Below are 24,196 nucleotides of genomic sequence, written 5' to 3' on the forward strand. Positions count from 1 at the left end.
TATGCTTGGGGAGCGGCGCCAGCGGCGCTTTGATCGTTTTGAGTGGCTCCTCAGTTTGTGTAGCTAGCGGAAAGAAATTCAAGAGACAAAAGTTCGCGTTTAATTATTTATTTTGTGCCCGGAGCAGAACCTGTTTGATCCTGCTTCGGCAACATGTCTACCGTCGAAGTGGAACAGACGAACGTAAGTCCACGAATCGATCCCGACGTTCTCTCGCCGAAGTTTTGAAACCGGCCGCGGCGAAGTGTAAGCCTATCTGTCACTTGGCTCCTCGCGTTTCGCTCCGACCCTGCGCGAAATGCGAGGTTTTGCGTCGGAAATCGGCCCGCCTTTTTCACGGGAACTCGTCCAAGTGACCAACGGTTCTTGTTTGAGGTCACCGACGCTTCCACGCCCTTCGAAACGACACGCCAAACTGGAGCACAGGAAATGAGCCGAGCTCGCCTCATGATAAACATCCTCCGCTGTTTTTGCTATCCCCTTTGTTCGAGCGCCCGCTTTCTTGCACTTACCGGCTCGGCACGTTTCTTATCGGGGTCGGATACAGCATTATTTTAATGACAGCCAGCCGGAACGACAGTGCTCAGCATAGATGTCAAAACCACCGACGAGCGTTGACGTTTAAAGTGTTGATGTAAACGTCACCGCTGAACAAAAAAACAAAAAAAGAAAGAAAAGAAACGTATCACAAGAAAAAAAAAAACCGCGATGCACGGCTAGGTAGCGCAAGTTACCGCCCGTTATAAAGGGTACAGCTTTTAGCATTCATACGGTTTGGGCACGAGTGCTGCGTCACCTTTTGGCTGAAGCTCGTGTCGTCACTGATTGGAGACGAGTCTGAGGCGAACGTTGACGTAACACTCTTTTAATCCGCGCCCCGCGATTGCCCTTTTAGGAGACGTAGGGAATTCACCACTACGGCCTTCTGATGTAGGAAGTGCTGGTACAGCCTGTAACAGTAAGTGCCTGTGAGGCCCATCTACAGGGAGGATTGGTGTTGGGGTGATAATGCCCGTTGGTAACATAGTGTGGCAATGTGCGTTTATCGGTGAAATGTGCTTGCAGGGCAACTACATCGATGACAACATTCGGACCTTGAAGCTTCAGAGCCATGTCGGGTTCGACAGTCTCCCCGACCAACTCGTCAGCAAGTCAGTCCAGCAGGGCTTCCACTTCAACATTCTCTGCATTGGTATGGACTCGGTGCAGACGCATGAAACAAATTATTGCTTGCCGATAACAGCTGGTTGACACAAGCCGCAATGAAGGAAATCTATCCGATACGTTTTGAAAAACCAGCATGTAACAACACGCTGTTGCACGTCTTTGCCAGTACTCATTGCTTCAAGGCACAGCACAGACAAGTGGAGTACTGGCCAGGTCCTCAAAAGGGCCATTAACAGGCTAATTAAATTGTCCATAAGAAAAAATTTCAATTCAAAATACCTGCGCCATGGGAGCGAGCTGAAGTTTGCCCTTCCATTCAAGAGGAAGATTTTAGCACCTTCCATCGACTTGAAGGGTGGTTGATGTCAAAAATCAAAGCCCACTAGGAAATGCAGTGAGTGCGACTGGTAAATACAATGCACGTGCAGCAGCCAAACAAGCCACTTGCATTACCTGTTGGTGTGCCCTGGCAGCACCATGCCTCTGTTTCTCAGGGCTGCAACACTTCCTTGCATCTACTGGGGGGGGATCGGTGGCCGATTGGGTTAGCGCACCCCAGCTCAGAGCGCGTGGGGTGGAAACTTGTTCTGCAGAACCCAGGGGTCCTGTGTTCAATCCCAATTCCTGTTTGTTTCAATCTGGGTGAGCATCGTACTGGCAAGGCGGTCGTGTATCACTACAGCGCGCTTCACGTTTAAGACCCCAGGCTAGTGGTTGTACTGCACTGGCTAAATTTCTCGTCTACAGCTGAGACATCAGACACTCATTGCAGCTGACTAACTTCGGCTGTATAAACATACACACAACACACTTACTTTGCTTTTACCGGTACAATCTGTTTCGTAACAGATTCGAATACAATATATTTTTTTGAACACAGTGGTCTAATGACAGTGCTTAATACAGACCTAAAAGCTCTTGGGCTATCTGTTAGACTACAGGTTTAGCCACCACTCGTGCGCCGGTTGCACGCATTGTTTCTCTGCGTAAGTTTTGGCTTTCCCTTCTACGACAGTTCGAAATATGAGAAGAGCTGGGTTTTGCTGCAGTCTACTTCGCTTCTGCTGTGTAACTGTCAGCAATGCAACTCCTTATTTTAAAAGCGCCTTTCTTTCCTGAGCCCGATATCCGCCCTTTCACACCATTTTTTGCTTAGCATTCTAACCCATCTCTTTAGAGGTGTGCTGCTCGCGCAACTTTTTTTTATTTGCATAGCTCCTTGGTTACAGTAAATTCATGTTTTTTTCTTGCTATCTCAGAGATAATTGATTACTAAAAGGCTACGGGCGATATTTGCTCGACGTAGCTGCAAACTTCAACCCTGGCATATCTGTATGTAAGGTTCATTGACCCCATTCAACCGTCTTGACGAAGTGTTGCATTCTTCCACGCACGTGCCCAGGCGAGACGGGCGTCGGCAAGTCGACGCTCATGGAGTCCCTTTTCAACCGCTCTTTCGAGACTGCACCTAGTCCGCACAACCTGGCAAACGTCGTCCTCAAGCCCAAGACCTTCGGTGAGAACATTCGACTGCAACCTCTTCTCGGTGCAGGCGGTTCTAATCGCTGGGGTGCTGGGTTTTTTTTGTCGAACCGATGAGCACTGTGTCGCGGAAATTCCGAAATGGAGACCAAATGTTATGTTGTCGGTGATAGAGGCACAAAAATTTTCTTTCTAAAATCGTGTTGTAGATTTTTTGGCTTTTAAGGGGTATTCTCACGAGGGAGAGATGCAGAGGATTTCGCCCTGGCATGCGTATCACGCGACAAAAGCACAGCACTTTTGAGATGCGCAGAAGCCTGATGTTTTCGTCATGCAATGCGCGTGCTGGAGAAAAATCTCCTGTAATTCTCTCTCGTGTGGATATCTCTTTAACAGCTAAAAAAGCTAATGAACATTTGGTGGTAGTTGAACTGTAAGGCCAGATAAAACTGAAACGTGGGAATTGGGAGGTCTACTACCCAACTTTTACTCCCAGAAAGTGTCACTTTGCACAAATTTTTGCAACTACTTTCACAGATGACTGCTTGTTACCAGATCCTTGCTCCAGATGCCGCCAAAATATGCCAATCTCTAGAGAAGCCTAAAACTATGTCAAGTATACTCAAAATGAATGCTAGAATGTTTTTTTTTAATTTTTTTTACTACTAATGGCAAGTATTGAGGTGGCACAGAGGGGTTTACTCAGTTATTCCACTTGGTGCTACTTTCTATGAAAGGCAAGGGGAAAAAAATTGGGACAAGGGATGCACTAAAGAAATGCACAAGTGTCACTCGAAGCAAAAAAAAAGTGAAGCAATTTTCAAAAGCTCTCTTAACTTTCCATACCAATTCCCGACGTCGGCACGTTTTGTCTGCAGAGCTGGAAGAGAGCAACGTACGGCTCAAGCTGACCATCGTCGACACCGTCGGATACGGAGATCAGATCAACAAGGAAGACAGGTGAGAACCTACGACCTGTTCAGCACGAACCCGACCCAAGGAATCGGCAGAAGATGAGCTATAAAAGTTGGTGGTCGGCTCCGATATGAGTTCCGCTACCTTTAGTATGCGCTACTTCGGAGCGTTGCAGAGGTCGAGGTAACCGAGAGACCTTTGTGTCATTATTGGCCTCGAGATCGACCTAGAGGTGGCGCTACGGTCGCGCCATCCTCATCATCAAAGCGGGGATAGGAGAACGGCCGCCCCATAGGCTTTCCACACTCGCGCGCGAGACGGCGTAGATTCTTGCGTATAGTTTGTTACATACTATCGGTGAGAAAACTAATCTAGCGGTAGAAAATGTGGTACTGTTCGGTGCTTCAGTGAAGATCGAATGGTGTTGCCAGCGTGCGGCCTAAATTTATATAATCGCTTCTGTGAAAGCGTCGTCTGCTCTATGCAAACGTTGGAAAGCATGGATCACCACGACTGATGCCGGTTTCCGGCTGCACTGGAATATTTATGTTAAATATTTGTTTCTTTTAAAATGGATGTATCGGTTCATCAACGCGGGAATTAAAAGAAAAAACCATAAATTCCAACCCAGATAACATAATACTGGTACTGCGGGCTGTGAAATCGCAGCTTCTATGCTTTTATTTAAACTTCTAGCTTTTTCAGTAATATAAATATTTGGAATGAAGATAAGTTAGCGCTGTATTGGAAATTACAACGCTATTCAGTTCCTCTGCCCTCTTACTGTGCCATAGTGTGGGTAAGTTTTTTGGAGTCGGAACAAATCTACTGCGTTGCGACGAGGAGAGAGTGTCTCTTCTAGTTAAGATCAGCAAATTGCATGGTTGGCAGGATAACGGAAACAAGTGAAACAAACTGTCCTAATATATCTGCCGTGACTGTAAAAAACGAGTGTAACCGAGCAACGCAGCAATGTTTCTGTTATTAAATGCTTTCCTCGGTAGTGTGAGTTCACCCGCTTCAATTTTTTTGGTGAGGGCCGCGGATGTCAAGAGGCTAATACTATAAATTTCTGGAAAAACAATGTTGTGTTGAAACACGGTAGACTCTGCGACCCCAACAAACGACGCGCACCACGACATAGACAGCATCGGCCGCAGTGATACTATTTTACTGATGAGGGCTAGCGACCTTCACGAGACTTTCCGAACAGCCTCCGCCCTCACCTAACGTATATCGGGATTGGGCAGTTCATCGATTAACTTTCAGATTATTCAAGTAATGCTTCAATTGCAACTTTTTTTGACAATTAATTTTAGTCTTGCGGTGGAGAAAGTCAACAAGAAGTAAAAAATGCCTGCTTTAATATTCTTGACGTCTCTATTTTTTTTGTGACACAGGCTTGCACGGTAAACCACTTCAGCGTGCTTGTCATTTCACCGAGGGTGATTATACTGTTTAAATAATAAGTTAAAAAATACTTCATTTTAAAAGGCTTCCCGTGTTCATATTTATGTAGGACACACAACGTGAGGTTTAGAATGGGAATGCAATATGCCATTTATGACACAGTAAAACCAGTAAAAAATGTGTAGTTTTAACGTCTTTCACGCAATGTGACCGGCGAAAAATCAGCATACGGATTTATTGATTGATTATTTTATTAAAGGATAGCGATCAGTCGGGTTAACTTTCTCATCGAACCACAGCCCCACTCAACATCCAAGGCTTTATGAAAGCCGCGGTTTGTGCGAGATAACAAAAATACGTGGGACCAGCGATTGTATACAAACCAACACACCAAGATTATGGAAGCTTCCGACTTCATAATAATCGCTTTGCTGAATTTCTACGCATGGGAAACGATACAACACAACCTTTAGTAAGAAGAAACGGCAATAAAAGCATAAAACATTTAGTAAGGAATGTCAAGCTCAGCCTGAAACGGGCTTGCGTCGTCAATATCCATGCTTCTGAGCGTGCGCCCGTAGCAGACGACGCACGGCGGTATCCCCGCTTTCGCGCGTTTCCAATTTCGGCCGCACAGTGGCGACACGGTTCGATCTCGAGGCGAATAACTTTCCAGTGGCTTGACTTTCTTTTTTTTTTTTTTTTTCCGGCGGCAATTGTTATTGGGCAAGGCTCTGTGGCAGTCCACAAGGTGTGTTTTCGCTTAGGGTAGGGGCCCGCTAAATCTAGTGGAGAATCCCAGTGTTACAGGACAATGACGTCACAATTTCCTCGGTAAATTTAGCAGGTAAATTAACAATCAATGCTAAAATAAACCGAAAAAAGGCGAAAGGACCAGCAGACACTCTGCCCTATCCTTGCCATTAAAGAAAAGTAATCCAAACTTTTTTTAAGTTTTTTTCCTTTGGACGTTTTCTACATTTAATACAACATTCAACGTCTGCTGACCCTATGATGTTAAAGCGTTTCTTTCCTAAATTTGACAAAGAAATTTATTCGCCAATCTAGCAAGATAATTTCTTTGCGGCGAGAAAATTTTATGACGTCATGACTATTTGTTGACGTCGCTCTCATGCGACTCCGCACTATCATGCAACACCTTGATCACCTGCTAAAGATATTTTTCTACAGTAGGCTCGCGATAATTCACACTCGGATATTTCTTGCTTCTGATTCATTCAGACAAATTTCAAAATTTTGGTTGTCCCACTATGTTTTTAATGTATTCATAAGCCACTTAGATTGAACGTCATTTTCATATAATTTATACTTTGTTTTTTTGCGGCCTTCTTGAATGCGCTTTTTTCCGAGCACCAGTGCACTGCAGAGTGGTGACACCCACGAAGCTTGCTTCCGTGGGTGTTGCTTTTTCGCAGTGCACCGGTGCTCGGAAAGAAACACACTCAACGAGGTTCAAGCAGGCACACTTGAACTATGAAAACTTGAGGAATGCTTCATAGTCCGCGATTTGCCTGAGAATTTGCTAAGCACACCAACAAACATCGCCGAAATAGTAACCCAAATATTTGGCCACATTTTTTGCAAAGTTATTGAATTTACAATTTTGGTCCACACCGTGTCTTTCAATGTGGAAAACTCTACTGGCAACAATGAAAAAGTGAGGTCAGGGGAAGGCAGGGGTTCACGCTTTGGGCTGTAGACTTTGTTCCCAACTGATTATAAGCAGTTTCACAATGTCAAATGAATGCTTTGGAAGCTCGCTCCAGCTCTTGCGCAGCAGCACGAAACAAAGGCTCGGTGTAGTTAATTTTTAGACTGCCCACTTGACCCGCAGGACTGCCTTACCGTGACATCGCAGCATTGAAAAGTGCAGGTACATTTGAATCTTGGTTTTGGCATCATTTTCATGTGCCGATTTCACAGTAACTATTTTAAATTTTGCGATACTAAATCGCATACCGGTAAGAGTAAACGCCAGCAATTTTGAAAATATAGCTAGTTGGGGTGCTAAACAGAGTTGCAGGAGTACCCCTTTAAGAGCGGAACGCGATAACATGATAGCATTATCCAAGCCAAGCCAAGCCCTGCAAGTCTGTGCGTGGTCTAATCAGTAGCGTCACGTTTCACGTGACATCACACATGACTGTGACGTCATGATCCTATCGATCCGCTAAATTTGGCGAGAAAATTTTCCGCCAGGTTTGGCAAGAAAATGTTCCGCTAAATTTGGGGGAAGATTTTCCACTGGACTTGGCGGGGAAATTTTCTGCTAAATTTTGCCAGGAAAGTTTTTTTTTTTTGCCAAATTGAGCGGGTAATTCCCATGATGCAATGCGCGCAGCCATGTGTTACCCACGTGGCTGGGCGCGTTGCATTAAGGAATTTTTCAGTCACGCTGACACTGGCACCGGCGCGGTATTTTCTGCAACACGAGCTCCTAAACGCTATCACGTTAAAACGGGCACCACGCAAAAATTTCTCTCGCAGCTTTCTCGGACGCTGTGACGTGGCGGCATGGCGCACGTCCTCGTCACAACGTGTGCAGAAGTTTCTATGAAAACTACCGCGCTGTGCCCATTTTCATCGCTCATGTGTCCCTTACTTAATAGTCCACATTGACAACTTCTTGACTCGATGAACTAACTTAATTTCGTTATGAGTTGTCATATGCTCCCTAAATAGCCCGCAATAAACATTTTTGTGGGATAAAGGAACTTGTCATATATTTCACAAATGCCATGGGTTGCGTACCTGCTTATGATCTGTAGGCCTATGTAGAGGAAATAATCAAATGTCTGCCTTGTATATGTAGCCATTCATATGGCAAATCATAATTTTATCTTGCATCATATTTGGATTAATTTCTGATAATTCAAACTTCCGATAAGTCAATTGAAATTCATGGCTTCCTGGAGTTTTAATAAGTGGGAATCTACTGAACCTGCCTTGCAGCGAGTTTCTTTTCGCGGTTGATTGTGTTGACGTGCGCTGTCGTCTTGTCCCAGCTTCAAGGCGATAGTGGACTACATCAACTCCCAGTTCGAGAACTACCTCCAGGAAGAGCTCAAGATTCGGAGGTGCCTGGCCACTTACCACGACACCCGAATCCATGCCTGCCTCTACTTCATCTGCCCAACTGGCCACGGGTGAGCAATAACCGCCGTCTTCAGAGTTAAAACAATGGACCTTTTAGGTATGGGTCAACTTGAACTTGCTGAAACAGATGTAAAAAGGACGGGACAAGACAAAACGGCAGTTTTGTCTTGCCTTTTTGACATCCTTTCGATTTCTGTTTCTGCGAGTTCAAGCGTACCCATCACTAATATGTACCGACCAGCTCAACTAAAGTCTGTAATCAATGGACCTTTTGCAAAAACCTCAAAACACCACCTGCTAAGTCCTCTATGCTCCCCCTCTCCCACGCGTGACACTGAAGAGAGCGAGAGGTTAGCGCAGTTGCTCGACTGCCTTTGTCCGCTCGCCATTCCCGCGAAGGTCGCCTCCGTCGTCTGCTACAACTTGTAGATCTTGCCATTCCTTTCGATGCTGCAGACGGCGTTGCATGCCTTGCAAAAGGTGCATTTTTTGTAAATCTTCTCGTACCACTGCTCTAAGGCATAGACTTTCAAATCCAATCAATCAATCATTTTATTTACACCTCTACTAGTACAGGAGCGGAGAGGCAGACAAAATGCCAACGGTTGTTGACGCGACACAGACAGCAACGGTGAAGAGATAACGGACTTGTGTCTCAAAAAAATAGAATTATGAAGAAGAAAAATGCCGAAGCAACATTCATAGTTATTAATACGATGTTGTGAAAACACTCCTTACTGAAATGAGAGGCGTGTGTTCTACGGGAATGTCATTTCGTATGTAGTTGTTAAGCAGTGACGGTAGACGGCGTTTTAATGTTTGAATGTCAGTTTGTTCGACTTTGAGGAACAGTCCACAGAGAGGCATGCTACAAGTTGTAGGCATTAGTGTCAGTTAGTTGGAGCATGTTAAAGGAATGCTGCAGCAAAATTCTAGTGCCCATTTTATTGTCCAAATGTCAATTACGCTCTGGCCACATTACGGAGACATCAATTGTTTGCTCGAAAAGACACCAAAACTTCATCTAAAAGGAATAAGCCTACCATTGTTACATCACTCTAGACTCAGAAGTGGCGCCTCTCCACGGAAGTACGGTGGCAAGCTGCGTGCGCGTGGGCCCTGTCGAACCGGATTTCCCTTCTCTCTTGGCCTGCTCAGCACCTGCAAAAAGTGGGAGGGGGCAATAAAATGGCCAGGTTGCAATGGCCGACGCCAAGGGGCGGAACGCGTGGCCACGCCAGCCCCCGAGCAGCCTTGACCGTTCTGGACCAGTTGACGTCACGTCACGTCTCCCTGGATACATCGCGCTCTCCAATGACCAATCTTCGAGCGCTTGCTGGAATCGGTCCTCTGAAACGTAAAATATAGCCATCCGTTCAAAACACAAGCGTGCAATCGTCTTTAGCAGATAGAGTTGATCGCGTTTGTCTTATTTCTGAGCGTGAGAGGTATATTTTAGGTTTCGATTCAGTGTCCCTTTAACTTTATTTTTGGTTATATATTGTAGTGCTCAAAAATAATTTTAGGTAGATAGGAGCCGGAAAAAGGTTGGTGTTATGGAAGAGGGGTTTAGTATGAGTGTCTTTGTGAACGTTTGCGATGGCACAGATCAGCCTATCCAGGGAATGGACAGCCTGTCTGTCCATGCCCTGGATACATACTCTTGCAAAATGGGACTATGAAATGAATGCTGGCATCAAGGGACCGTGCAGTGACACGATGTATATTCTTCCAAAACAATACTAATAAATGCCCTGTTGCTTTTTTTTTTTGCCACTTTTAGTTTTTGAGTGTACGAACTCCAGCAATCTCAAATAAGCGAATCATCCGCCGTCGAGAGATATTCCTTTGTTTTGTTGAAGTGCAAGGCATTCTAGTTTAAGATAAGACAGGAAGCCAAGGAGAAAAAAAAAAATGTATAAGCCTCGCAAATTTATTTTTTTTCTTCAAAAGTTTAGTAGTATGTGTAAACAAAACTTCATTCTCGTTTGACGACAAAGGAGCCCGACTGGAGTCATCCAAAGGAAGGTGTCCGGTGCGTTTTAACTGCATGCAGGAACGAGGTGCGGCGTGGAGCAGCCCAACGTCGAGACTGACTGCTGCGCAGTGTTGCCAATTTAGCGGTCTCCCTAATAAATTTCTTGGCTTTCTTTGTTGTCTAGCAGAGAAATTGCTGTTCTGCGGCTGGCAAGATTTTTAGCAGCTTTTGCAGTGCTTGCTGTGCCTGCGACATAATTGCGATATTACTGAGGCAAGCATTGATATGTGCTTTGAACTGATGTGTGCACTGGTGAGATGGGCCCAGTGAATTATGTGCAACAATCCAGGACAAATGGGGACTATAGGATTCTAAACTTTCAGGCTGGTTACTGGAAGTTCCTAGCAAAATCAGACGAGTTAGATACTTCTGCTGGAGAATATAACTCACTGCAAAACTTTGCGAGTTTGTTCACTGAAACTTTGATCTGCCACCAAATATGGCGCGCAAGAGATCAGAACTATGAAGATGAACACTCTGTGACACTGTTGGTGCAAACAAGCCATCACTCTTTTTCTTTCAGTATTGAAGGACTATCATCGAAACCACTATAGTGGTGTAAAGTGTTCAGTTATAGTGTTCAAAAGTTAATTTTCAAATTTCCTTTTGCAGTCTTTTTTTTTTATTGAGTTGGCAACACTGCTGATGTGTGTCGCAGGTTGAAGTCCATCGACCTGGTGTGCATGAAAAAACTGGACAGCAAGGTCAACATCATTCCCATCATTGCCAAGGCAGACACCATCTCCAAGACAGAGCTCCAGAGGTTCAAGATAAAGGTGGGGGCCTCCATTGATGACTCGTGATCATTCACTTCTTGTGCAGGGAAATGTATTAGCCCCTTCTGCCATAACCGTCAAAAGGAGGTTAGCAGTATGTACTTATAAATATAATAAATAAATGACCTCAATGGTTGAGTCGCTTTTGAATAGGTGGTACCGGGGAACTTTTTCTCGCTTCTTGTAGCCGTCAGTAGCCAAACTCAACAACCTCTCTCCATTGAGCGTTTTCCTATCTCAGTGTTGTTTTCTTAAATTTGTTTGGACCCTCAATTACATAGAAAAAAGGGAAATGGCATATGTATGGCATGGTGTTTTGTCTTGAGGAAAATCTGAGATACAATAAGTAAGTGTATCTTGAAGTCATCTAACTCTGACGAAGCTCTGTCGCGACCCTGCACAGAAGCTACTTAGGGTTATTTAGGGCTTGTATTTGTTTACGTGTGAGATCTGTGACAAATAAAAATTGATTGATGGATAAAAATTAATTTTAAAGAATGGGACTAGTTCTTATTTTCAGAATTGCTACCAGTTGCCTCGCAGTGTTTTCAAGAATTTAAATAAATGTTAACAAGACAAAGAAGGACTTCACCCGAAAGTAAATTGTGTGTATTGCCACTAAAGCTTAAATGGTGCCATGCAGTTACTGAGCTGTTGGCTCAGTAAAGTCTTAGCATTGGGGGTGGGGTGACTGACTGACTGGTCTGGTGATTGAGCCATTACCGAATTGCAAATGATGCGTCACTTTTTGGCAACATTAAGTTTTGGGGATAAGCGTGAGAAGTAAAAAATTGTCTACAAGAATTAATGAAGGCTTGACAACACCATGTCCCCTTTTTCGAATTCTGTAAGAAGCATTTAGTGGCTGTCAAAACTAAAGAAGCGTGGAGCCCCGCTCGTTTCGTGCGACGCTCGCTCACACTTGTGTGACTCCGATTCTCGCAGATCATGAGCGAACTGGTGAGCAACGGGGTGCAGATCTACCAGCTTCCGACGGACGACGAGACCTCTGCGGAAATCAACCAAAGCATGAACGTGAGTGTGCGACATGCACGCGGCATGGGAGGACCTTATCTCGTGCACTGCTCCAGCAACTCTGATGACTGGTTTGCACAGTTGCTTTTGCTTTTGAGCGTCACCCAGTGCACTGTGCCTGCTCGTAATTGCTTGCGACGAGAAACCACTGGTGCAATGGCGCCGTCCGTCGAGTAACCCTGGAACATTCCCAATCTGTATATTTTCGTATGAAAATGAATGTGGAGCGGGTTGGGTAAAGGCAATTTGAAAAGCGCAAAAGAATAAACCGTGTAGGGACGAAGACAGTACAGTTCTTTCAACTGGCGACCGTCATTTAATGATGGCACCTTCGGAGTGTCGGCCATTTTCTTCCCTGGTTCCTGAAATCCCTCGGAGAAAGAAAGAAAAATCTTGGAAAATGTTGGTTGCCAATTGAAAGAACTGTACTGTCAGTCTTCGTCCCTACACGTGTTATTTTTTCGTGTTTTCCAAGTTATATTTTTTTATCCATCATTCTTTCACTGTGGGCCTGAAATAATTCAGATTGTGTCATAACTTGGTTTCGTGTTTTCAGATAAATCCTATAAAAACTGCAAGACAGTCACCGGTAAAATGATTGTGAATTCGGATTTATTTAAAAAAACTCTGAATTTCAGTGTTACAATGGCAAAGAAAACAAAAAGAAACATTATTTTACGAATGAGCTTGGTAAGAGTACAGGGTGAGTGTTCCTGAGGAAAGGCTTCTCCAGTTACTTGAAGAGATGAATGGGTATTAACATTCATCACTGCATGTTTTGTTCAGGACAGCAAGTCCCTGTAATTTCGGGTCACGACAAGGCCACAGTCGTATTTGGGCCACAGTCGTAACGCAGACCAGATCTCTTCCAATACGTTCTCTCATTGCAAGCGGGCGCAACGCACTTGGTCGCACTCGTCGCATATGTGTGAACCGTCCTTAGTCTTAACCTGAGCCTAACACCCTAACCAAGTCTAGCATTATATCATGTGCGGTGTCTATGAACATGGCTCGACCAGACTAAGGCAACCCAAGTATTATGTACACAGAAATAAGGAAAAGGGAATGTGCAAAACTCTGAGCGTACGTCGACGCCACGGTTTGCAGGCCCACATTCCTCTCGCCGTGGTCGGAAGCACGGACTTCGTGCGTGTCGGCAACAAGATGGTCAGGGCTCGGCAGTATCCCTGGGGCACCGTCCAAGGTATGTTCGTCCCAGTCTTTGATCGCCCGTACAGCAGCAGCCGTCATTGTCGAGGTTTTGCGGCAATCCCAGGGCTTGCGGATAAGTTTCGTGTAGGGTCGTTGTGGCACGTAATGCCGCAGTGTCACACAAGATTGTGGTGTAACGTTACCGGGTCATGTGACACAATGACATCTAGTTGAGAAATTTTCCCTCGAGCTTTAGTGGGTAAATACTATGTTCCACCACGTTTCCTTGCTATGTTTAGCAGCAAAATACTCGTATGCAGTGCAGTTACATGTAGTCGATGGGCAGCATTCTGTGGAGCAGCCACGGCTGCTGCCGCAGTCCATTTCTAGGTCACGGCAAGGGTCCAAAAATATTTTTATGGTTTAGCGTTGTTTTTGTAATGTTTTGGAAGCTGGGTGAAACGTTCGAAAGTCGGCTTACTTGACAACGCAGAAGTTTGTGCTTAGCCTCCGACGTCGAGGCACCTGCTCATAGCTGCCCTCACGGCCCTCCGTGCGAGGCGTTGAAAGGATTTCGCTCGCTGCTGCAGTGGAGAACGAAAACCACTGCGACTTCGTGAAGCTGCGCGAGATGCTGGTGCGCACCAACATGGAGGACCTGCGTGAACAGACGCACAGCCGCCACTACGAGCTGTACCGGCGGATGCGGCTCGAGCAGATGGGCTTCTCGGACCTGGGCACGGACAACAAGCCCGTCTCCTTCCAGGAGACTTACGAGCAGAAGCGCCAGGAGCACCTTGCTGTGAGTTCCTACCCTCTCTCTCTCTGTCTTTCTCTCTATCTCTTTTCTCCCTTTTCTTCCTGTTACGCTTTCACTATTTTGCCAATTTTTACGCACACGGGATTCTATGGAGTGCCTTCTCGATGCCCTAGGTTAACCTTCATTCGTGCGGTAGAACCGAAGTACTTATCGAGGTACAGCTGCGAGTTGTAACGCTTGCCTGGTGTCGTGTCACTTGGTTGCTGTGGTTACTCGCAGTCTTATCTTAACTTTTTCACGGGTTAAGAGCTCTGTGCCGAGTTCAGAATTTTTCTGCAAAGTACAAAAAAGATACCAGGGTGGGAAATATGCTTCCCATGGCCTGCTCAAAAAATAGTCAAACAATTTATTTTATTTCTGCAACTCAATGTACTCTCTTCTTTCTCTAAGCAGTCTAGAAACAAAAATATTTTATTCTTTCAAGAATTGAAGCTCCGAAAGCCGAGTGGAAGGAAGTTGCTCCTAGGCCACGGCGACTATACTCTCCAGTTCGACAAATACCGAGCAAGTTGCTTGCGGCCAGTGGCGTATCCAGGGGAGACATGCATTTTGACTCCTCCCTCTCCCCCTTCGCACCCAAAGTCATAAACTTCCCAAGACCCTGTCTCCCCCCACTTCCACAAAAAAACAAAAAAAAAAAAAAAAAAACCTCTGTACATCACTGATTGTGGCACATGTGCTTTCAAACTATTCAGATTCATTCCATTGCTCAGAGCGCCTCATTAGTAAGTTCAAAGGTTACATGCCTTGTAAACCTCCGGTCATCAGCAGATACCAGAAGCCAGCCTCACAAGTACAAAAGCCTGGAAACGCTGTACGCAGAAATTTTTCGAAAAAGTAGAGCTTTGTTTTTGCACTGCCAGATGGCTCTGGTATATTTTTCTTTTTTGACATTTGTTCCGCTAGATGGCAGCACAGTACAATGGTGGGAATTCGCCTTCCCTCGATCCCAGTACAGATCAAGTGTGGGTGGAAAGTATATACCGTATTTACTCGCAGAATGAACGCACTTTTTTTTCCGAAAAATCGATGCAAAGTTGAGGGGGGCGTTCATTACGCGAAGTAAAATTTTTGCGTCCGTAGTCCGTATTTACTCGCATAACGAACCGAGCTTTTATCCTGAAAAATCGAAGTAACTTCTTATCTCTTTGCGCGCGGCGCCCGACCCCGTAACCAAACTAAGCTGTGAAAAAAGAAAAAAAAAAAACTCCTGTTTTTTTTTCTTAGTTCCTTGGGTATTTTTTTTTTCGCCGCCTTTCGCAAGCTGTTTTGTTTGCTTAGGCGAGGGCTCTCCGCTTATCTTTCTTATCTCCTTGCGGGCGGCGCGCGACGCACGAACCCCCCCGTAACCAAACTGCGCTGTGCAAAAAGAGAAAAAAAAAAAAAAAAAAAGCTCCTCTTTTTCTTTTGTTTGTTTCTCAGTTCCGTGAATTTTTTTTTTTTTTTTTTTTTTTGCCGCCTTTTGCAAGCTGTTTTGCTCGCTTAGAGCGCTTTTCCCCTTCTCTTTCTTACCTCCTTGCGCGCGGTGGCGCGCGAACCCAAAGTCCAGACCTGCGCTGTGCAAAAAAAAAGCAACTCTCCATGTGTTTTTTTTCTTGCTTCCATTGGATCTTTGCGAATTTTTTTAACGCCTTTTGCAAGGCGTTGTGTTCACCTACGCTGCCCATGCATTCGCGACCTCGCTGCACCAGGATAGAAAAGTGCGTTCATTTCGCGCGCGTGGGGGGAGGCGGTCAAAATTTTGACCTCCGAGTTGGGGGTGCGTTTATTACGCGAGTGAAAAAAAAAAAAGTCGAAATTTTGAGAGCCGACTTGGGAGTGCGTTCATTACGCGAGTGCGTTCATTGTGCGAGTAAATACGGTATATCTCACTGCCCACGAAAGGGTCGGCAGAAACCCCCAGGGTAGCAAAGTGCTGCTATGTGAGCGAGCCTTCACCGTTGTTCTCTCCGTCTGTTTGTATGGCTGTACTGGATCAGACTAATGTTAAGGGGATACGCTCCCCGAAACAACTTTTTTTTTAATTCTTTAACTAGAGACATAAAAATTCAGCCCTTGGTATAGTTTTTCATGCAGATTTCAAATATGTATTGAGTTTTCACCTAGCTACTATAGTTATCGAGTTATGAAATACACAATGCAAAAAAATAGCACTTTTTCCGGGAAGTTTTTGATAAACTAAATTTACAAGAAAAGTATCATGCTGTATCTTATTTGACTCTTCAGAGATTGCAGAGTGCTGATATCTAGCCACACTTTGCACAAAAATACTAGAACTATGCAAAAAAAGTTTGTGCTCTGTACCTAATTATTTTCAGTCTACCTTGAAACAATAAATAAGAAGTTTCATAACTAATGCTGATAGAAAATTCAGTTTCAATTAGATATCAGCCCTCTACATGTCTTGAAGAACATCTGTACCAAATTTCGTTACTATAGGTTAACTATAAGTTCACAAAAGGCTGCCCGGAAAACGTGAAAGTTTCAAAAAACGTGAAAATGAGAAAAACAGGTTTGAAAGTTTGTGAAGTTTCTATTCATTGAAATGCAAAATGCAATCATTTGCATAAAATCTGGCCACAATGGCAAAATGCACTGACAAGTTTCTAAAACCCTCCAGCACAATAACTTTGTCCCTCCTGGCTCTTGCGGGTTGTTTCCTCACTCTGGGCCCTCTTCACTGTGCTGCGTAAATGTGCCCTGGCTTCCACTGTTTGCTAGGTGTTCATTTTCTTGATGCGCGTTTGATCGCAATGGTCACCATGCATGACCAAATCTTCAGAAGGAAGTACTCCAATCTCTTCCAGCACTCTTTCAAAGCCTGTATGGCCTTTGTTGTACCAAAGTACAGCAATCGCTGTGGCCGTCTCCACAGTATTTCCTGGAGGCGAACTTGGTTTTTGGGCACAGCAGCCATATTTTACTATTGAGCGGAGGAGACGGCTGCCGCCGCATGCGAAATGGCGGGTGGCGCGTTACTTTCGCGGCAGAAGGACGCAAACCACACAAATTTTCGCGACTTTTGCCCGGTTCTCACGTCACCACTGCTCACTTGGACGCATTTTTAGATATTTTCTTGTGCGATTTTCAGCTTGATATTTTCAGAAATGAAAGGTTATAGTCCAAGGTCGGCAATGCAACAAAAAAGAAAAAGTGAAATTTTTTCAGAAAATTGCGACTTTTCGACCCACGTCTCCCCTTAATGGCTATAGTCTGTTCGGGTGAAGAACCCAGCAGACCTTTCTCCATTGCGAGCTCTCCGTCTTCGATGACACTTTGTTGCACGTGCAGCAGACCGGCAGAAGGCAGCGAGCGCGTGCTAGAGATGGACTCGTTTCTTTTTCGTTTTGCCTCCCCTTTTCTCTCGTCATCCAGCTTCATTCGTCTACTTTCCTATCTCTTCTTTTCATCCGCTTTATTCTTTCTTTCTGTCTTTTTCTCGGTGCTCCCTCTCACTTTGCACAGAGGGGTTTGTGTTCCGCGTTGCAGGAGTTGCAGCGCAAGGAGGACGAGATGCGGCAGATGTTTGTGGTTCGAGTCAAGGACAAGGAGGCGGAGCTCAAGGAGGCTGAAAAGGAGGTTGGTCCTTTGTCACTGCTTTTTGTCTTTCTCCCCTCGAGCATTCCAGGTGAAACTTTTGACCCTGCTTTATATCAAAGTATCTAGAGTTACGGAAATGTTTCCGGCAGGATCGTATTCCGGTGCCTCTGCTGCGGACTTAAATAGAGCTTGCCAAGTGACTGCCCGCAGCCATTTTTACTCGAGTTGGTTCGGCTGGAACAGCCAAAATATATAGGTATGTTTGGATTAATGAATACGGCTAGGCTCTTCAAATCGGGCAACAGCTTTCTCCACCTAAAGGCTGTTGCATCCATTTCCATCAGAGTGTGACCGCTTGTGACCGCCTATGATGAGAAAACATTGTGGCGTCGTCTCCGGTAGACTTCAAATCTGCATCTAGATCAAAGGCTTTGCACTACTTGCAAAGTCAAATTTACTCAGCCCTTATGAGAAATGATCGCCCGTAACATTATCGAGAATTATGTCAAGCTCAGGTGAAAGAATGGTCTGCAGAGAAACGGAAAATGTGTGCGCAGATTGATTGGGGTTTCCGAGCTACTCGACAGATGTCGCCAGTGTATTCTCTCGTCTTGTCGTACGGGGCAACGAGCTTGCGCGACACACTGGGTTGCATGCAAATGTATAAACCAGATTTAAGTCGTGTGGCTAGCAATGGTAATGTCGGAGCTATCTTGTGACAGGGAGTGGAAGCTCTGCCCAATAGACCAATTTTCCCAGCCAGTTTCATTATGCTACCACAATACATAGAGGGTACTTTACTCTTTCCACCCGTGCGGCAACCTCGCTGCAACTCCCTGCGTGCAGAGGGCTAGACGGCGCGAACTGTCTCTCGCACCGCTCGCCTCCCGCAGAGTTAAGTTACAACGGCGTCACGCACGCGCCAAACACTCGGCTAGGTGGGCATATTCGGTAGCCTCAGGACATCTGGTAGCTCCAGGAGCCGGCGCAGAACTCTCAGTGCTAAATTTTGGACGCCTCACCGCAGCTCCACGCCAAATTCGACGCGCTGAAGAAACAGCACGCGGAGGAGAAACGGAAGCTGGAGGAGGACCGCAAGCGCCTGGAGGACGACATGAGGCGCCTGGCCGAGAAGAAGGCCATGGTGCAGCAGATGCAGACCCACTCGCACACCCTCACCCTGGGCAAGAGCAAGAAGAAGTGACTGCACCCCGGGCTGGCCTCCGCCCCGGGACCGCCCCGGACCACCCACTGGAACGCCACGAAGCGCTCCGCAGCTCAACGTTGGGGCGCCCTGGGGCGGGGGCTGGCGGGAATGGTGCGACGCTGGTTGTGCTTGCCGCGCGTGATGTGACGCTTTCTTTGTTCCTCCGTCTTTTTCTCTCTGTTCGGAAAGGGGGGGTTGTTTTCTTGTGTTTTCGATCGACCGCAAGGTTTTGGCACGGAAGCTACGCTCTGTTTCGTGTTAAGCGCAGGCGTAACGGAAGCCGTGAGAAAGGGCTCTGGGCTTTCGGCGTCATTGGGAAGCGCGGGTGCTTGTGTGGTGCAAGCGCCATTCCGGGCAGTATGCTCGCGCCTCTAGCTACAGCTTCGCTCGCGGATAAAGTGAGTCAAACCTTAGTCACTTACGGAATGAGAAGGGCAAGGTGTATGTTTCGAATGCCCGTCCTTCGACCAAAGCACGCCTTCCGTCGTGCTTTGGCTGCGCGCGTGCGCTCGAGGGCCACGAAACGGAAGCGTCGTCGAAGGTAGGAATTTTGCGCTGGAGACGGAACATTCTAAGCTCCTCTCTGCCATTCTCACCTTTTTGGTGCCTATACTGTGCGCCGAGAAGTTCAGGTAGTGGAAGAGGCGAGAGGCCCTGGTTTAAATGTTTAGTGGGTAGACCTAAAGCTAGCGGCCTTTGTCTTCACTGCACTTGTCAAACGCATTCGAATGCGAGAGCCAAACGCTGAATGCCAGCGTTCCACGCTCGAACGCGTTTGACGAGTGCAGTGGATACAGAGGCAACTAGGGGCGTTAGGTCCACCCACTAATGATTAGAATCGGAGCTCGTCCTTCTGGCGTCCCTGTGACCTCTCGTCTTGTCCTTTCCCTCAGTTTCTCTGCGCTTAGAGATTGAGCGACGTATCTGACGAAGTGAAGCGAACGTACGAGCGGTGAAGCCAGTGTGAAGCCGTAGCAGAACAGAACTGTGTATCGACACCTACTACAACACGTCGGTTGTCGATCTATCTTTATTATTTTTTTTCTTTCTTCTTTTTGATGCCAAAGGCCACAAAGTAGTAAACATAAGAGATAGCATGTTCTAACGATGCACACATTGTGCTGGCACTGTAGAGGTGATGACCATTGTTGCAGCCGTGTTTTCTAAGGGAAGGGTGTTCTCGACGACATTTGCAGACATTGCTAGGGTCTGGTAGGCAAAGGCGATGCTGATGTAGCACTGCTGGAAAGCTTGGGAACGACATTTTGCCGCACCCCGCTGGAAAATTAGAGTAGGCTAGTGTTGATTTGGAGAGCAGATTGTTCTGCACGGCCGGTTGTGCTCATTGTCTCTTTCAAGGGAATAGGAATGGTCTCCAAAGAATCTGCGCTTTTTTTGCGAGCTGGATGGGGCTTTCTTGGGTAGCTCACCTCCTAACACTGAAGTTCATATGGTGGAGCAGAACAAGAAAACAAAACTATAGTCCGTTGCAACCTAAGAACGAAGGGCGAGAACGAAGGGCGAGGGTAAGGCGGGCCAGGGAGGAGGAAGCAGACGGAACGCTAAAGAGAGAAGGAGGTTCCCCCTCTCTTCTCCAGCGTTTCGTCCGCTTCCTCCTCCCCGGCCCGTCTTACCCTCGCCCTTCGTTCTTAGGTTGCAACGGACTATAGTTTAGCAGGGTTATGAATTCTTTGCTCTTTTTATATAATATATTTTTGTTATGTATCGATTTTGAAATTGCACCCTTCCTTTCTCTTCCACTCTCATTTTGTTCGGCAATCACGTTATCGCAGTCTAGTGCGCTTCTTTGTTTTTCCTTTCGAAGCTTCATTCCTCGTTTTTGTTTAATGAGAATCCTCCAAGACTGTCTGGATTCTCGGCTTCTCAAAGCGCCGAGGAGTATTGTCGCCGGCACATGTGGTGGTGTTCTCGCACGTGTGTATGCCTCATTCGATCCGATCCTTTGTGTCTCAAACTGCCCTTTCCAAAGTTCACTGCCATCTAGCAATGATGTCCCCACCTACCTGAAGATCATAAATATAGTGTCATTCAGTGGCAGTAGCTTGGGATGACTCGTCCGAACTACGAGATTCGCTGCAAGCAAGGTGCGGACCTTGAAAGCTGCCTGGTGGGTTTTCAGAATGGGTTTAACGCAGTTTTCATGCTTCTTTAAAAGTGAATCGTTGAAGGGCATTTGTCTTGTTTTGCGTCGTCGGCCTACTTTGCTTTTGAGATTATTGCCAGTGTTGTTAGTCCTTCGAATTATGTGCCAGAGCTTGCTTGTCTATTTGCGCTATTTATCCTTTTTACCTCAACTCCTTCGTCTAGTATTTTTACATTCCCTTTTTTTGTTACCTCGTCAATTGCCAACGAGTTTGCAGTAAGCGCTAAGAGGATCTATCCGTCGCAGCGTCGTTGAAAGCGAGGCTGTACGATCGACGTTAATATTATCACGTCAGATATTCGGGCATTGTTTCGTTGGGACCGTGTTGCTTTTTGTTGTTTTGCTTTGTTTTTGACTGACTACAAATGTGAATTTTTGGTATTTATGTGCCGCAACGTTCAACTGGACCTCACTTTATCGGTAAAACCGTGCGTGGCACCGCTGGTTTAAGCGGTCCGGTGCGCAGACAGGGTTACGGAGGTTGAAAAATTGTGCGGAATATGTCCGCCAACCGCGACGGCTGCGCACTTTTCCACGGGACGCGCGTCGACGGCGATCTTCCGCTGCGTTCGTTTGGGGCTGCCCACCTTGCCGTTTTCGGGCGACAAGTTATGTAGCCCACATCGCGAGGTTACGTAGCCCACACCGCAGCCTCTCGACAGCGTGCGAACACCCCGAGCACGTTCAATTTACGTAGCAATATGTGCATTCGTTGTGATTGTGTATGTTTAATATATGTCTCGGTTTTTGATACAGGAACACCTCTAGGAACAAACGCTCGTGAATGTTGCTTCTGTTCACAGTTTTCTGCTTTGATCTTTTTATATGCGGTCAGCAACGAGCACAACGTCATACTTTGTTCACAGTGTTTTGCGGATGTCTTTTTTTTCGTTTGTTGGAGGATTCCAAAGGGATGAATTTCAATACCTATTGTGAAATTGTGTAATGGAACCATCTGTGGTTGCTGACAGCTTTGGAAACGCAGGCTCATTATGCTCTCTCTTCTTGCTTCGCGATTCGTTGTTCGGCCTTCTTATCGGCTAACGCTGCGATTCCATTGGTCGCGGAGCGATAATGAAATGCCCAAGGCTTGCCACACCCTTTATTTCTTCAGTTGTCAGCCACTATGGGATGCCTCGAAAATGGCACTCAGTTGCCTTTCGCTTTGTTTAAACTGCGGCGTGGATTTTTAGACTTCTTTTATCGAAGCATTCCCCTCAAGGCAGGAAGGAGTGCTTGAAATGAATAAAGCAATTTTCATAGCCATCTGATTGAACACACGAGGTTGAGATCAAAGTAGTGTAACAACCGGTCGTGAAGGAGGACTTTTTACCGTCCGTAACGTGCAGCATCGTGGTTTGACTAGATTATCCACCCGTGTCGAATAAATGGGATGGGTGCGGTGACAAATTTAAGTGACGATATATTACTGAGCTTTCAAAATGTGCCAAGTTGTTTGGCTTAAAGGGAAGCTGAAGCATTTTTCAAGAAATCCGATTTTGGAGCTAATGTCTATAGCTTTTTCTCCCGTGAATTCAGTTATTGCACTTATCTTGGGCAGAAGTAAACGTAACCCGCATTTATTTTGAAAAATATGCACAGCGATTGCCGCCGAGCGTGCGGCGATCCCCTGTGGCGCCTGTTATCTGTCCAGGGCGTCGTGACGATATAGTCGGCATCCCCGAACCAGTTTTGTGGCGAGCAAGGGTCCTTTGTCCGCGCTGATTAGGTCACTTTTGCTAGTTTTTCTCTTTCTCGCGCTTTCCTATCTTCACCGTGTTGCAATGGGCGGGTCTACGTCGAAATTTTTATTGGCTATTACGGCGCTTCTACTAATAAGATCGAAAGAAAACTTAAGATCTGTAATTATTAAGGTGTCTACATTACAACTTTTATTGTTTGTTCGAATTCAAGGATCTCTTCAGCTTCCCTTTAAGGATCAAGATGCTGCAGGTTGTATCAATGTGCTCCCTGAGTGTGCTCCCTGAGTGTGCGATTTAGCAATTATCTGGGGAGACTGTGAAAATCTGTGGACAAGTGACGGAACGCTTTGATATGCTGCAGTCCTAACGGTGGTCAAGTGTGGCCGCACGTGCTGACAACTTGTGAATGGTATCATTGAATTGTGTCTACTTCCATGCATGATTGCTGTGTGCACTTCTGTGTCTCATAAGAATTGTGAGTGCTTTTTTGAGAACCACACAAGGTTCGCAGTAACGAGAAAGAGTTGTACATGATGCTTTTAATTGTGTTTGTGCATTTATCAGTTTCCTACCTAGTAATCCAGTCTCCAAACCATTGTGCGTGTTCCTAAACCTTTTTCTTACCTAGTCAGTGTATCGCAATGGAATAAGCGACGATATTAAAAGGATACAAACAAGAATATGATGTCTATATTTTGGTGGCAACTAATTCTTGCATTCAGTGGCTTCTTCTCTGGATCTAATGAATTCTACTAAAATGTACACTGCAGTAATAACAAACAAGATTAAATATATGAATTCTCTTTTCACACACTGGATCAAAGGCAAGCGGAGGTGGCAGTACTGGAAATTTTGTGCAAAGCCTTTTCTTACTTGTGCTTTAAATCGGCTATTTCCACCGAGTTGGAGCACCAAGTGCATGGAAACTTTTCAGGGGCAACAGTTATGGACGTGGAGCTTTAAATATTCAACATGTAAAGTAAGTTCGACAACAGCCCTTTCTTTTTGTCAATTGTTTTTAGCTTGCTAAAAAAAAAAAATATAGCACCAGCATATACCCCCCCCTCCCCCCCCAATCCATAAAAAAAAAAAAAAATTGCGTGAGGGCGAGTGTTTTAGTGCTACTGGTCTTCATTGACACCTAGATAAGAAAGCCCAAGTGCTGAATTTTCCTGTGTCACCAAAGAAGGCCACCTTTGGCCGGAGATTGGACACGACTGGCGTGAGCGTTCGGCTGGGACTTGTGTTCTCACTAGAGGTGCCGCAAACTTTTTGCAAACCTGAGGTTCGAAGATCGAACCAAGGGGTTTGAAAGGTTTGCAATGTTTTGAAACAAACCTAATGCATAAAAAATTAAAAGGTTTTCGAACTTCCACATTTTGGCACTGAGAAATTCAATTGTTTTTGAGCTTCCAGTTTTTCACGCTATTAAATTCGCCATTTTCGAACTTATTACGCTAAGCAATTCAACAATTTTCAAACTTTCAGACCTCCAGAGTTCAAAAGTCCGACGAACTTCGAACTTCTGAAGAAAAAATCTACAAAGTTCGAACCAAGTTCACTGCCATAAGTTCCAGGCAACAAATATAAATAACGCAAGATGTCAATGTGTGAAGTGGAGTTGAAATTGCACTCCGAGTCTTGCCATTAGCAGATTGTGCCACAAACGG

General features: G+C 45.6%; 1 protein-coding gene across 1 annotated transcript; it reads left to right on the forward strand.

Moving 5' to 3' along the window:
• On the forward strand, positions 1–23,206 carry LOC8050745 (septin-2). Its single transcript, XM_002435123.4, has 11 exons — positions 1–183; positions 1,066–1,192; positions 2,570–2,683; positions 3,528–3,609; positions 8,001–8,141; positions 10,788–10,905; positions 11,851–11,940; positions 13,048–13,144; positions 13,683–13,894; positions 17,402–17,491; positions 18,480–23,206. Exons 1-11 carry the CDS (start codon positions 154–156, stop codon positions 18,654–18,656), a joined length of 1,278 nt encoding a protein of 425 aa, XP_002435168.2. The 5' UTR covers positions 1–153; the 3' UTR covers positions 18,657–23,206.
• Positions 23,207–24,196: the final 990 nt, after the last annotated feature.

This window comes from Ixodes scapularis, unplaced genomic scaffold, assembly GCF_016920785.2.
Source record: "Ixodes scapularis isolate PalLabHiFi unplaced genomic scaffold, ASM1692078v2 PGA_scaffold13__105_contigs__length_92229423, whole genome shotgun sequence".
Taxonomy (NCBI): domain Eukaryota; kingdom Metazoa; phylum Arthropoda; class Arachnida; order Ixodida; family Ixodidae; genus Ixodes; species Ixodes scapularis.

What these genes read in the sequence shown, in the direction of transcription:
- LOC8050745 (XM_002435123.4), top strand. Translation starts at nt 154, where the DNA reads ATGTCTACCGTCGAAGTGGAACAGACGAAC. An exon ending in CCTCAAGCCCAAGACCTTCG is followed by an intron (nt 2,684 to 3,527) that starts GTGAGAACATTC and finishes TTTTGTCTGCAG; the next exon opens with AGCTGGAAGAGAGCAACGTA. An exon ending in AAATCAACCAAAGCATGAAC is followed by an intron (nt 11,941 to 13,047) that starts GTGAGTGTGCGA and finishes CACGGTTTGCAG; the next exon opens with GCCCACATTCCTCTCGCCGT.